The sequence below is a fragment of the Lepidothrix coronata genome, unplaced genomic scaffold (assembly GCF_001604755.1).
Source record: "Lepidothrix coronata isolate B3197 unplaced genomic scaffold, Lepidothrix_coronata-1.0 Scaffold22, whole genome shotgun sequence".
Lineage (NCBI taxonomy): Eukaryota > Metazoa > Chordata > Aves > Passeriformes > Pipridae > Lepidothrix > Lepidothrix coronata.
The window spans coordinates 2,455,508-2,468,895 of record NW_016690202.1 but is presented as its reverse complement, the minus strand read 5'-3'; the positions used below and the strand labels follow the sequence as shown (position 1 = coordinate 2,468,895).

At 41.5% G+C, this 13,388-nt stretch overlaps 1 protein-coding gene across 1 annotated transcript; it reads left to right on the top strand.

Annotated features, from left to right (window-relative positions):
* Positions 1-4,850: 4,850 nt before the first annotated feature.
* F2RL1 (F2R like trypsin receptor 1) lies at positions 4,851-11,917 on the top strand. Its single transcript, XM_017808354.1, has 2 exons — positions 4,851-5,575; positions 9,687-11,917. Exons 1-2 carry the CDS (start codon positions 5,509-5,511, stop codon positions 10,781-10,783), a joined length of 1,164 nt encoding a protein of 387 aa, XP_017663843.1. The 5' UTR covers positions 4,851-5,508; the 3' UTR covers positions 10,784-11,917.
* The last annotated feature ends 1,471 nt before the right edge of the window (positions 11,918-13,388 follow it).

The following is a 13,388-nucleotide window of genomic DNA, read 5'->3' as shown; positions in this document are numbered from 1 at the left end:
GGCATTATTGCTTGGGCAAATCCTAAGTTCCTCTGGAGCCATCAACAATTCTCAGAGTTCAACAATCCCTTTAGCTGTCCAAAGCCTTATCTACAGTGCAATATTTACATAATGTCAATAAAACTGAGGTAATCGAAACCAACACCTTCTGAAACCGAGACACACAGAATGCACTGGCCAAATCACAGCTCACTGGCCAATCATTGCTCACTGCAGCAGCACCTACCTGACTATGGTTTAAGTTAAAGCAAGCCTAGAGCTTTAACTTGGTGTATATTTCATGAGGCTGTTCGAAGGAAGTCTGTTCTTCCTTTCACACAACTCTTCTTCAGCCCATCCTTACATCTCCACTTACACTTTTCTCCTCTGTACATTTGCTGTGGATTTACTTAAACATTGCACAGTATGTTGTATTTTTGGTGAGATCTCAAGATAAAGGGATCTTGAGGGGGGAAAAAAAATGTTTCCTCGTCACCAGTCATAAATCATTGCTTTTCCCCTTGATTTGTGGATTCATTTTTCATAGGCATCCCCTAGAAGTGAGCTAGAAGACGGAGGAAGAAATCTTCTGAGTTCTGGGAACCCTGGTGTGACCCTCTCAGAGTTCAAGAAGTGTTTGGACAATACTCTTGGGTACATGGTGTGATTCTTGGGGATGGACCCATGCAAGGTTAAGAGTTGGACTCGATGATCCTTGTGGGTTTCCAACTCAGCATATTCTGTGATTCTGTGAGAAGCAGTAACTGTGTGGTAGCAGAACAACACTCAAAAAATACAGAGGCTTCTAGTAAACTGAGAAGCACAGAAGGGTTGGTGGAAGCAGATGCATGAGGTAGGCAATCCAATTCTGCAGGCTGGTAGGAGCTGGAGAAATAATAGAAGTGAACAAGGGCAGTAGAAAAGCCAGTAGTCAGTCTAATGCATGCATTACCATGTCTGTAGGTTATTTCTACAGTGGGTTACCCTTACTCCAGACTGCTAATAATATGCCCACAAGGCAGAGAAGGAATCAGTTCAAAAAGGATACTACCAATCCTTTCTGCTAACACAGTGACCTCAAAATGCCAAGAATTAATATGCTACTCATTACTCCAAGTAGTAACAACAACAGCACATCAGCACAACAGAATTTAAAAAAAAAACCTGCAAGAATCTTGAAGTAGATGGGGTAAGAGAGGGAATGGAAGGAATTTCCTAAAACCAGAGTGAAATAAAATGAATCTTTGCTTCCAGAGAAACAAAAATATCCAGCTGCTGCCCATAATCTGTCTTGCTTCCCAGGCTCCTTGATGGATACACAAGAACATCAAGGACACTAGTGACAATTGCTATGTAGTACCCAATAGGCCTGCTAGCAAGGCCAACAAGAAATGAGAAGGAAATAAAGATCTGTTCAAAGGCTTAGGGAAACAAGCAAGAGATACTACCTAAAACAGCACAAGGGCTTTTATGAATAAGAAACAGAAGGAGGAAGTATAAAGGGCTTCATCAAATTGAAATGACTTATCAAAACACTTACTATACTTACCACGCTGGTCTTGCACTACTAAAGGAGAGCCTTGCTGTACCTTAGTACTCAGATGCTCTCCTAGTTTCTAATATGCCAGGTGGCTACCCTGAGGACAGGCTAAAGCACTGAGAGTTAATGCACCAGCTCTTCTGAATCAAAAATTAAATTAGTTTTTAAAATTAAATTCCTCACATTGTTTCATTTGACCCAAACTTCACCCTTCTTCTTGAACCTTTACACTGGCTGCATTCTTTGAAGGATATTTTAAGTGTTTTTGCCAGACCTACAAGACATGTTGATTTTTAAAGCTAACTTTAAAAAGTTATTTTCTAACTTTAAAAACTAAAGTTTTCTAATTTTAAAAAGTATTTTCATTTCCTCTCTCTTCCAGAACGAAGTTTTTCTTGCTCCTTAAAATAAATACATATATTTGTGTCCGATATACGGCACGAACAGCCATCCCTTACCTTCTCCCACAACAGATGTGGTATGATTACAATACACTGCACACTAAAAAAGCATTTGCCATCTGAATTCATAAATTCAGGTGGAGACACTAACCAAGCTCTATATAACGGAAATGCTCCCACCCATTTATTCTAGCAAAAACTTCACGAGTACTGACAAGTGATTTGCAATTAAACCATTCAGTTCTCATTTAATAAAAGGGTTCCAAGTATCTTTGACAGTCACACATCTTCATGATTACATCACATCACTGTGCTGTTAAAATGATTCAAAACCTCAGGAGTGTACCCCAGAAGGTCCCCTTTGGAGGCCCTGTGCTATGTGAAAACCACCACACTCAGCAGCCACTCAAAGTGCAAGGGAAGGCACGTTTCCACGGACGTTCTCTGCCCTAAGGTGCACGAGACTTTCTTGATAACGTGCTCCAAACAAACAGAATTATGAACAGGGAATTATGAGCTGTTGCTCACATACCTTTTTGCCAGTTTGAGGTATGCTTTGATAACCAATGATATGTAAGTTCAAAGCTCCCTTCAAGGCACTGTATTAAAGTGCAAGATGATTCTTCCCAACTCATTATAGTATAACATAGGAGTATATATGTATATGTACACACACATACATATATATTTGTAACAGAAAAAAATGTATAGCAGAAACACCAAGAAACTACCAATTTGTAATGGAGAATTAAGGTTTAATAAGCATCTACAGTAATGTCCTTAGACTTCCTCTGGCAGTTGTAGTTATCAAAGTTATTATTAAATGATAAACAAGTGTGACCAATAACACAATTGGTTTGTGTTTATTTATACTTGTTACATTTTCTTTCCTAACTCTTTGATAAATGACACACTAGAACTACAAATAGGTTTGACAAATCTTCAATACAGGCATCTAAAATCAGCAAGGTTTGATATTACTTTGTACAGAGGTCCTAATGATGTGAACAAGGGCAAGACCATTTTTAGTTTCTATTAAATATTTTTTAAGTCATAAGAAAGAACTCATTTATAGGCTACAAACAGGGAATCTTCCTAACAAATATTATCTCTGCTGAAGGTGTTAGCTAGGAACACTAACTTCTCAATAAATTAAATAGAACAAAGTCAGTACAAAAGCCTGGTTAGCACTGCACAAATGAAGCACCAGGAACTGCTTACAAGTGCTAAATACCCTTAATTTTTTATAGAATCATAGAGTTATTTGGGTTGGAAAAGATGGTTACAAGATGTCCCATCTACAAAGTCTCTGGACAACACGTTCCTGTGTCTCCCCACCCGCACAGTAATGAATCTCTTCCTTATATCTTGCATAAACCTACCCTCTTTTTATCTCAAAATATTAGCCCTTGTTCTATCTCTATAGGCCCTGGTAAAATGTCTCACCTCATCTTTCTCATAAGCCCCTCTTAAATACTGAAAGGCAGCAGTAAGGTTTCTCTCATAAGGCAGATAGATAGTTCTACATTAAAGTTGCCTGACATTCCCTCTTATAAGCTCCATTTTTTAATTGCTTGGGAATCTAATTAATTGTTTGTAAGATTTTGAAGTGAGATTTTCTTCACATCGATTACATGTTCCTGACAACCTGTGAGAAACTAGACAAACTACAAATCTCAATTGGCATGGTTTCCTTACACTCAACAGAAGCAAAGTCCAGAGCTGCATTTCCAGAAGATGCATCTGCAGTGACTTCTACATACAGCCACAGAGCTTTTCCAGCTGCAGCTCTGGCCTATAATGGGACAGCCCAGAGCAGATTTTGTTTAGCAACAGTAATGAATCCTTTTCCCTTGTTTTCAGACCCTTTCCACTGTTGCTGGATCCAAGCTTTAAATCTAAAGGGGGCAAAATGATGGACTGAATAAATTAAGAGAAAGCAAAGAGTGAAAACTGTGACTGGGCACTGGCAGGAGAGCATTGACTAGAGCAGAACCAGATGAGAGAATGACTGATCTCTCCTTAGTATTAGAGATCTGAGAAGAAAAACTCTGGAGATCAGTAAAGGGAGATTAGATAAATAGCCACATGAGAAGACTGCAACTCACTAGACAAAGTGATTAAAAGCAGGATATTAAATACCCATCTAACAGTTTATAATGGTAAAACAAACAAAATAGCACTGAAAGTGAGACAGAAAGAGACAGGGAGGGAGTCTGGAGGGATGGGCTATGACTTTCCTGGTGCTTAGCAAGGAGGCTGAGACTTAGATGAGAAATCTGTAAACAGTCTTAGGTGGGTGGATGACAAATAGAAACTGTGCTTCCAGTATGTGCTTTGAGCAACTTATAACAAAGATTCAAAACCAAGAGGCCCTTGATGTTGACTCAGACACTCAAAACTTCCCAGTGCATTGACCTTCATCTCTCTGTACTCTATTTTTCCTCTGTAAAATGGGAACAACACAGATGTCAACTCCCAGCTGTATTTCATGACCATCACTGAAAATCCTCAAAAAGAGCATTTTTTCAGAAGAACATCAAATAGTATATTCATAACATATTCACTCAATAGAGGAAAAAAATTGAAAAAGTTTTATCACTTGGAGCCAATAAGGCCAATGGTATCCTGGGGTGCATTAAGAAGAGAATTGCCAGGAGGTTGAGGGAAGTGATCCTTCTCAGCCCTGTTGAGGCCTCATCTGGAGTGCTGTGTCCAGCTCTGGGCTCCTCAGGGTAAGACACAGATCTCCTGGAATGGGTCCAATAGAGAGTGACAAAGGTGACTAGGACACTGGAGCACCTCTTTTATGAGGAAAGGCTGGGGTAGCTGGGCCTGTTCAGCCTCAAGAAGAGATGACTGAGAGGGGAACTCATCAATGTCTATCAATATCTGAAGGGACAATGCCAATGGAATGGAGCCAGGCTCTTCTCAGTTGGAGGTTGGACCAGATGACTTTCTGTGGTCCCTTGCAAGCTTACCCATTCTGAAATTCCACGATTCTGTGACATTATAACACGGATGAGTAAGAAACCTGGAATGCTCAACACAGTATGCTATGAATCGGCTGGAATAATGCATTCACGCAAAACGCTCCTCGCCCCAGCCGGCGCGACCCAGAACAATCCTGCTCCGCTCCACCTGCAGTGGTGGCCGCTCAACCAGCGCTCCTCGGCTGTAGTGGGCAGCAAGCTGGTAACAGCGCACCTGCCGTAGGCAGGGCCCCCACCAGCAGGCTCAGGGCCGTAAGTGGAGGGGGTGAAGCGCCGGGTGCGCCGGCACCTGCTCCGCCCCGGCACCGGCCGAGTGGGACGTGAGGCGACGCGTATCACCAACCGCCTGCCCGCGAGGGCTGTGGGGAACCGCCATTTTGCGGGGCGGCGAGCGGACCCGCCCGCCAGACCCTCCCCCCATTTCAGGGACAGCCCCGCCGCCCTTCGCCTGGGACGGGCCCGACCCGACCGGGCTCCGCCCGCCGCCTGGCTGGTCTGAGCCCTGGCCGCGCCTTCCGCCCTTCGCCGCTCAGGTATCAGGTGAAACTGGTCGGCAGTGCAGGCGAAGCGGTAGTGGCTGGCGCGCGGCGAGAGCATGGCTGTCCGTCGCGGCTTGTGCCTGCTGCTGGTCTCTGCGATGCTGGGGGCCGCCACCGCTGCAGGTGAGATGAGCAGCTGCTGACGGGGACCAGAGCCTTCCGCCCGGCTGGGACCAGCGGGGGCGGCCGATCCCATTGAGGGTGCCGTGCTGGCCGCCCCTCAGCTGCGGGAGAGATGAGGACGGGGGCACAGCGGGGCTGGTGTCTGGACCCGGGTGGGATGTGAGGACCCCGGAGCGGACTGGGAGACGTTCCCGCGGAGTCGAGCGGGTTAGGAAAACTCGGGCGGGTGGCAGTGGGGCTGCCGGGAGCCGCGGGACGGGCTCCCTGACGGTGGGGAAAGCGCTCCACGGGCGAGCAGCTGAGCGCGGCTCCCTCCCGGCCCCCGCAGGGCTTGTGGGGCGCGCGTGGCTTGGCTTCACCCGCTGTAAAGAGAACCGCAGGATGGCCTGGGTTGGAAGGGACCGTAAAGACCGTCTAGTTCCAAACCACCTGCCATGGGCAGGGACATCTTCCAGTAGACCAGGCTGTTTAAAGCCCCATCCGACCTGGCCTTGAACACTGCCAGGGATGGGGCATCCACAACTTCTCTGGGCAACCTGTTCCAGTGCCTCACCACCTTCACAGTGAAGAATTTCTTCCTACTATTCAGTGTAAACTCTCTTTAAACTCTCTTTCAGTTTAAAGCCATTCCCCCTGGTTCTGTCACTACAGCCTCTTATAGCCCCCCCTTTAGATAAACAAAAAAACTATAAAGACCATGTTTTTGCTTTTTACCCAGCTCTGAAAAGCTAGGGGTTTTTTTTCTTTATTAGTCTATATTGAACATAAGTGCTGTTTGGGGAAAAACCAAACCGCCATATTAATATTTCACTGCCATAAAGTTAATTTTTCACTACCTTTTATAATAAACTCCATTGCCATATCTACACATGCCCTTTGCACTGTGTCTTTCTATTCTTTATTCTGGGCTTATTTACATAATAAAAGCATATGCGTAAAGGTTGTGTAAATATTGAAGCCAAGCGTATGATAGGTCCTGTTTTCTCAAGGTATAGATTCTAGATTTGTGTTTTTCAGAGCGGGGTTCCTGAAACTAAACTGCCTTATAATAGCCTAGTTCTCTGATCTGGGTGGGGTGAGGAGTTTGGAATTTTCAGAGGAGAGGGGAGAGGGAAAAGAAGTATGCTTGGAAGTTCTAACTGGGTACTTGATTTCCTGGAGTAGGGAGGTGAAATGAGGTGAAGTGTGATCCCACCCCAGCCAAGGGAGATGTACTAAGCCAGAAGCTTATTGCGGCAGTTTTCAAACAGGCTGATGCCATTACGGCGTTGTGGTGAATATGGGTTGCAGATCCAAAAACCGGGGTGATCTTAACCTTAGTCCTGTGTGGTTATTACTACCATGACCTAAGCTAGGTTATTTTTGGATACTCAGTGCTGCTGTCGCTTTTGTGTCTGCAGGGTAGCCATAATCCTGCGTTTGGTATGTAGTGGGTTGTATCCTCTGGACAACTGGCAAAGGTGTTGAAACAGTCTTTTGTGGGAGGAGAGTACGCTTTTCCCGTGGGCAGATTAGCAAATCAGCTGCATTCTCTGTGTGTGAGTCAAGCATGGTGAAATTCGGCTTGGAAAAGAGCTCGATTGTTATGGAAAACGACAAGTGCTGAAAGAGTAAGGAAGGGATGTAGAAAATGCACATACCTAACAAAGGATTGGCTGTTCGGTGAGGGAGTGTTAACAGCAAAGAAACAGGACACTGACTCCCTATTGCTAGTTGGGCTGACAAAAGCTGACCACTGTCTGTAGTCAAAACTTTTGAGGCTCGAACTAAAGTCAGCATAAAATCAAGACTTGATCTCGCAATTCACCCCTTTAGTTTGACTGTGTCTTAAAAAATAGAATAAAACAAACCTTTGTCTTTCTTCTGCTAGCCTTGCAATCCTAAGTCCTGTCTATGGTTCATGTATCTATCCATCCATTCACTTTAGTACAGTTCTTACTGTAGTGTGTAACACTAACTAACTTTGGGGGTTTTGGTGAGCTTTTTTTTTTTTAAACCTAACCTTTGAACATCAATTGCAAAGCATTGTTTTATATCTGATCACAAAACATCAATAAGAACAAAGTGGTAGTATTTGCTCTTTAGTTTTCTACAATAATTTGAGTCTTTGAAATGGAATACAAATAGTGTGACTGCAATTTGATAATATCGACCACTTTCTGATGGACATGTGCTTAACATAGCATTGTACACGGCATTTTATTATGGTATCCTGAGAACTGCTACCAGCTTGGAATAAAGGGTCTGTTTCCAAGTATCTCCATGATCTTTCTCAGCTGAGCTGTAAGGCTGAGAAAAGTGGCATTGCTTAGCTGGTTATCATTTCAATGTCTGATATCTGCATAAGCTATGTCCTTCAAGCTGGTTTTATGGCTTTTCCTATTCACAGCTTAGGTTAGGGACCTGGGATATTGCTGCATTACACAATTAAACTTTCCAGTCTTTAACAGTATTGCTGGTGTAATCAAGGAGCTTGAAGATCTGAGAGCAGGATTTATATAATTCTGCCTTGTTTTAATTACACTCCATATAGACCAAAATGACTGTTTGGCGGTTGAATTAATTTTCTTTAGGACAGTTGTTTGGTCAGTGTTCATGAAGTCTACTGGAAAGACTTGACTATGTCATTGTACTGGCAAAAAGTTTTCTTACACCTCAGTTTTCCAGTGAAGACTGCCTGGTCCTGGAGATTGGCAAATGCTGAAGTGGATCTAGGGTAACTATTCAAATTATTCAAAAATTCAAATGTCTAAAGAACATCAATATATACTGTACATCAGACTTTTGCAGTTACAACTGAAAAGAAACAGCAATCCAAAGTTGGGCTACTTTTGAGAATCTATGCTGGGAAACACACATACTTGTGTATTTACATATTTCTTAAGTAAAAATTCTTTCAAATTTAAGGTGTAAGCATTTTTTCAGTGTGGAACTGTATCAAAATTCTACTGAATAACAAAGGGGTTATCCTTGAACACTCTTCATGGCTGTGGACTGTTCAGGTACACAAACCTGCTTTGCTCAAGAAGACTCTCCTTTATAACTCCAGTTGGGGAGGGGGGTAGGGAATTTTGGCCGAACAAATCCACAAATATTGAGAGAAACTGAGTTAAGGTTAAAAATAATTCTCCCAAAACCAGTCAACTTCCATGTCCATACAGTTTAGCTCAGTGGATATCTGAGTTTTTGGATTGGTGCAAGTTCAAGGACATTGTCTGCTTCTGCAGTTTAACCTGTCAGCAGGAGAGGGCTGTATTGTGTCTGCAGGGGTTTTGAACTGGGCTGTCAGAAGGCTGTCCTATACAACACAGCAGTCAGGAACACCTGGCTCACCCATGTGGTTTGTAAGTTCCCATGGCATTCAAAGAGGCAGAGCAAAACTTGTAGTACAGCTGTCTTATGTATGAAGCAACCGTAGCTGTCAGCTCTGCCACCTGGCACTTTGAGTAGAAATTGCAGAGATTGTCTGACTGTCTTACCTGTGAATTGGAAGGAGATCCCAGATGACTGGCCCTATTGCATCTTCGTGCACAGAGTTAGTATGTTCACGTTTCAATTCAGATACAGTAAAATATGCATTTTTCCCTACACTTGTGCATAGCTTTGGGTATTTCATTCTGAGTTTCAGTTCTAGCTTGTCTGAAGGTAACACTCTTATTTTACTGCATACCTGATTTTCAGGCCATCTAAACTGGGGAAGCTTCTGTTGCAATTATGTTAGCCTGCTGCAAAGTTTTATAAATCCCACCACTCGGGCAATCTGGCACTGCTATATGGAAAGCTAATGGAGCCCTGGGGTACTTCAAGTACTTTCTGCTGTAACTGTTCAGGTGGTAGGAGCACCTGATAGCCCATTTAATAAGGCTTTTTAATATCACTGGTGACATGGAAAAGCATATTGGTAGAATACTTGAATAAGGATACAGGTTGTCTTTTGGATAATAAAACAAAGGAAAGATAAATTGTCAAATGTTTGAAAATTGGTCTTAATTTTTCTGTTGATAAAGCCATCTTTAAATGTTCTGAGTAAATCACTATATCTAGTTTATTTTTTAAGAGAACAAGAAGTCTGTACTTCAGTAACAGCAATGTCTTATTTTTTTAATTTTAGAGAACAGTGGAGCCGGCAGTTCAAAAGGAAGAAGTTTCGCTGGTCAGAAAGTTACAAATGCAAATAATTCTGAAGAGTCATACAAAGTGGATGAATTTGCAGCAGAAGTCCTCAGGGGAAAGCTGACTACAGTTTTTCTTCCCATTGTCTATATCTTTGTCTTTATAGTTGGTTTGCCAAGCAATGCTGTGGCCCTCTGGGTCTTTTTTTTCCGAACAAAGAAGAAACATCCAGCCGTGATTTATATGGTTAACTTGGCATTGGCAGATCTTCTTTTTATTGTCTGGTTTCCACTGAAGATTGCATACCATCTAAACGGCAATAACTGGCTATTTGGTGAAGGTCTCTGCAAAGTACTTGTTGGATTTTTCTATGGAAATATGTACTGTTCCATTCTCTTTATTACATGTCTGGGTGTACAACGGTATTGCGTTGTAGTGAACCCCATGGCACATTCAAAAAAGAAAGCAGAAATTGCCTTGGGTGTCTCCATTGCAATCTGGATACTGATTTTGTTGGGCACCATTCCATTGTATCTTGTTAATCAGACGGTATATATTTCAAATCTTAACATCACTACCTGCCATGATGTGTTGCCTTATAATGTTTTGGCTCATGATATGTTCAGTTATTTCCTCTCACTTGCAATTGGATTCTTCTTAATCCCAGCTATCGTCACTGCTGTCGCATACATACTAATGATTAAGACTCTGAGTGCCTCCGTCATAGAAGATGGGAAGAAACGAATAAGAGCAATCAAACTCATTATTGTTGTCCTGTCCATGTATCTCATCTGTTTTACACCTAGCAATGTGCTGATTATTGTGCACTATTCGCTCCTCAAAGGCTACGGCCAGAGCTATATGTATGCATGGTACATAATTACGCTGTGCCTTTCCACTTTGAACAGTTGTATTGACCCATTTGTCTATTATTATATTTCAAAAGACTTTAGAGACAACCTTAAATATGCTCTTATTTGCCGAACTGTACGAACAACACGGAGGATGCAAGTGTCTCTCTCATCAGGCAGATACCCCAAGAAATCAGATTCTTACTCTTCAAACCTAAGTAGGACCAATAAATCAACCTACTGAGTTTAATCTTAGAAAAGTGAACTTTTAATAGTACTGATGAAAGGATGTGAGTCACAGTAGAATTATTTTGTACAAGAGAGTCTGAAGAAACGTTTCTGCATTTTAATTACATTGAAGACTGGGGGGAAAAAAAGACATTTCAGATGCTTTGCGAAAATGCTGCTGACCTAGAAGTGAATTGTGGTTGAAGACATTTTTGTTCAATATAAAAGTTTTTAAAAAGCAAAATGTCTCTGGAATGTTATGTAGTGTTATTAGTGTATTTCATTAACAGATAAATCTGTTTTGTTTAATGTATTAAGCAGCTGAACAGATTCTGTTTGTAGGACCTTGCTCTGTGTACCTGCTTACACTGAAAATCATTTGAAGCTGTAGAGAGAAGAAAGAAGAGGAGAATCCATTTCACCATCTTGGTGTAGACTGCTTATTATCTTTAGTATAATGTAATTTTTATATTGTTTTCCAAGTTACAGTGCTGTAAATACTAACAATGCAGAACCTTATAATGTTACCCTATTAAGTTGATAAGCTGAACTGGTTATCAGCTAGCACTGGGATAAAATGTTAGTTGAGATTATCCACTGTTACTTAACACTTGCCAGTACACAATCTAAATGGGGATATGTAGCAAAATTTTGATGAATAGCAGTTTGATTTTATGTAATATGTCTTGTATTTTTTAAGATATCTAAATAAGATTTTTTTATAACACATTTGAGTTGGATGCTTTCTTTTATTCTTTTACATGCACTTCAGAATGTTGAGTAGTTCAACTTGCCTGGCTTCATGTAACAAAGATATTATTCCTAACAGTGAATTAGAAACATGACAACTGTAACTGTAATGTCTAAATGGGTAAACTCGAATTTACCTAATGATGCATTTCTTTAGAGAGCCATGAAAGTAGTATGTTTTGTGATGGTATTTCAGAGGACTAAGCTAAAATAGCAATGTGTATTAACATATGTCTCATTGAGAAGCAGAGAGTTTACAGCTCTTAAGATGACATAGAACACAAATGCTTCTTGGGCATAAACAGTTTTCTCTTCCTGTTTCCTGACAAATGCAAGGAAATAACTGTGTATTATTGAACTGAAGGTATTATGCAGCATCCTTACTGGAAGATAACTACATAAGAGGCCATAGTTTACTGGAAGGATTTGGGATGAAGAGAGTTGCACCAGCTTCACAGAAGGCTGTGTAAACTCTTCCCTCACACTGTGTGTGATAAACAGAATATCAGAATGTCCCTTATCTTGCTAAACAGCCTGCTCCATATATGGTAGTCAGTAATATGAAGAAAGAGCATCCAGTTCATGTTATTACAGCCCTACCTGTGCTATGTCAGGAATCCAAGGGTTACAGGTTGTAAAGATGAGAAATTATCTCTATATGTCTATATAATACCACAAAGAGATTGCTTATGATTCATGGCTAAAAAGTAGTATGCTTAATATAGCCAGTCTTTTGGGGGACAAGATTTATTTCTTGTCATTATTTAATCAGAAGTACAACAAGCACTGTTTATATATCTATACTCTCACTGTTTCATTCCTGTCAAATAATCAGACAACTCCATTGCAGATCATGTAAGGAGAGTGCTGATGTTCTTGTCCATTTCTCCCTATAGCCTTCATCTGCAGATCAGCAAAGCAGGTTGCCAGGAAGGATCTTTCTTGCCTGCAGCAACAGTGAAGGTACATGACTAAGACTTAGATGGTACTACAGTATGTTGGAAGCTTTTTGCGAAAAAAGTTTTAATTAATACAGTGATTTATTTTAAAATGAGGTTGTACGATGTGTGACAAATTTTGGAGAATACTACTCAAGGAGCCCACAGTCGTTTAAGTGAAGGTTTCCCCCTATTAGCTCCATTGCAAATCCCTATCCTGAATTTAGCACAAATTATTTTGGTCCAATTAACAGAGCAGGTAGACCAGGCTGGTTGTTCAATCAATTTGAATCAGTTCCTTCAATTGAAAATTGTGTGCCTACACAGCCAGATAGCAATAGGGTAAGAACATGCCTGGGAGCATGGAGCTGGTTGATAAAACCTTTTTTGGGACAGTTGTACCCTTGGACAGGGTTGTTTGGTATCAAGGTGATCATCCTCAGCTTACAATAAATATATTCTTGAACAGTGACAACTGTGCAATTCAGACACCAAGAGTTAAAAAAAGCTCTCCCTTCCTGTGGCTGACTGAAGCATTGGATGCTAAAAAAAAAAAGAAAATAAATTAGTGCAACATCCGTGAAAGCATCCGGGAATTGGAAATCAGTGTGCACGGTGTCAAGGTTTCACAAGCAACTCAAGTACATGCTGCAGCTAAGAGAAGTAGAATTAGTTTCCCCCCTAACCTGCCTCTGTGATCACACTGTTCTCTTATACTGTCACAAACGCGTGACCTTGGGATAGATTGGATCATTTCTGAGTTAAAGTTAAACCAGGAGGAGGGAGGAAAGTTTACTTCTGACTTGAAACAGCGTTTGGCTGGTTTGCTGGATGAGCTTTTGGCTCAGCACAAGAGAGAGGCTCAGAGTGTTTTGTTTCACCACCAACACAGGCTTGCACCGTGCAGGTGCAAGGCAAATTGAAGTACAGCTG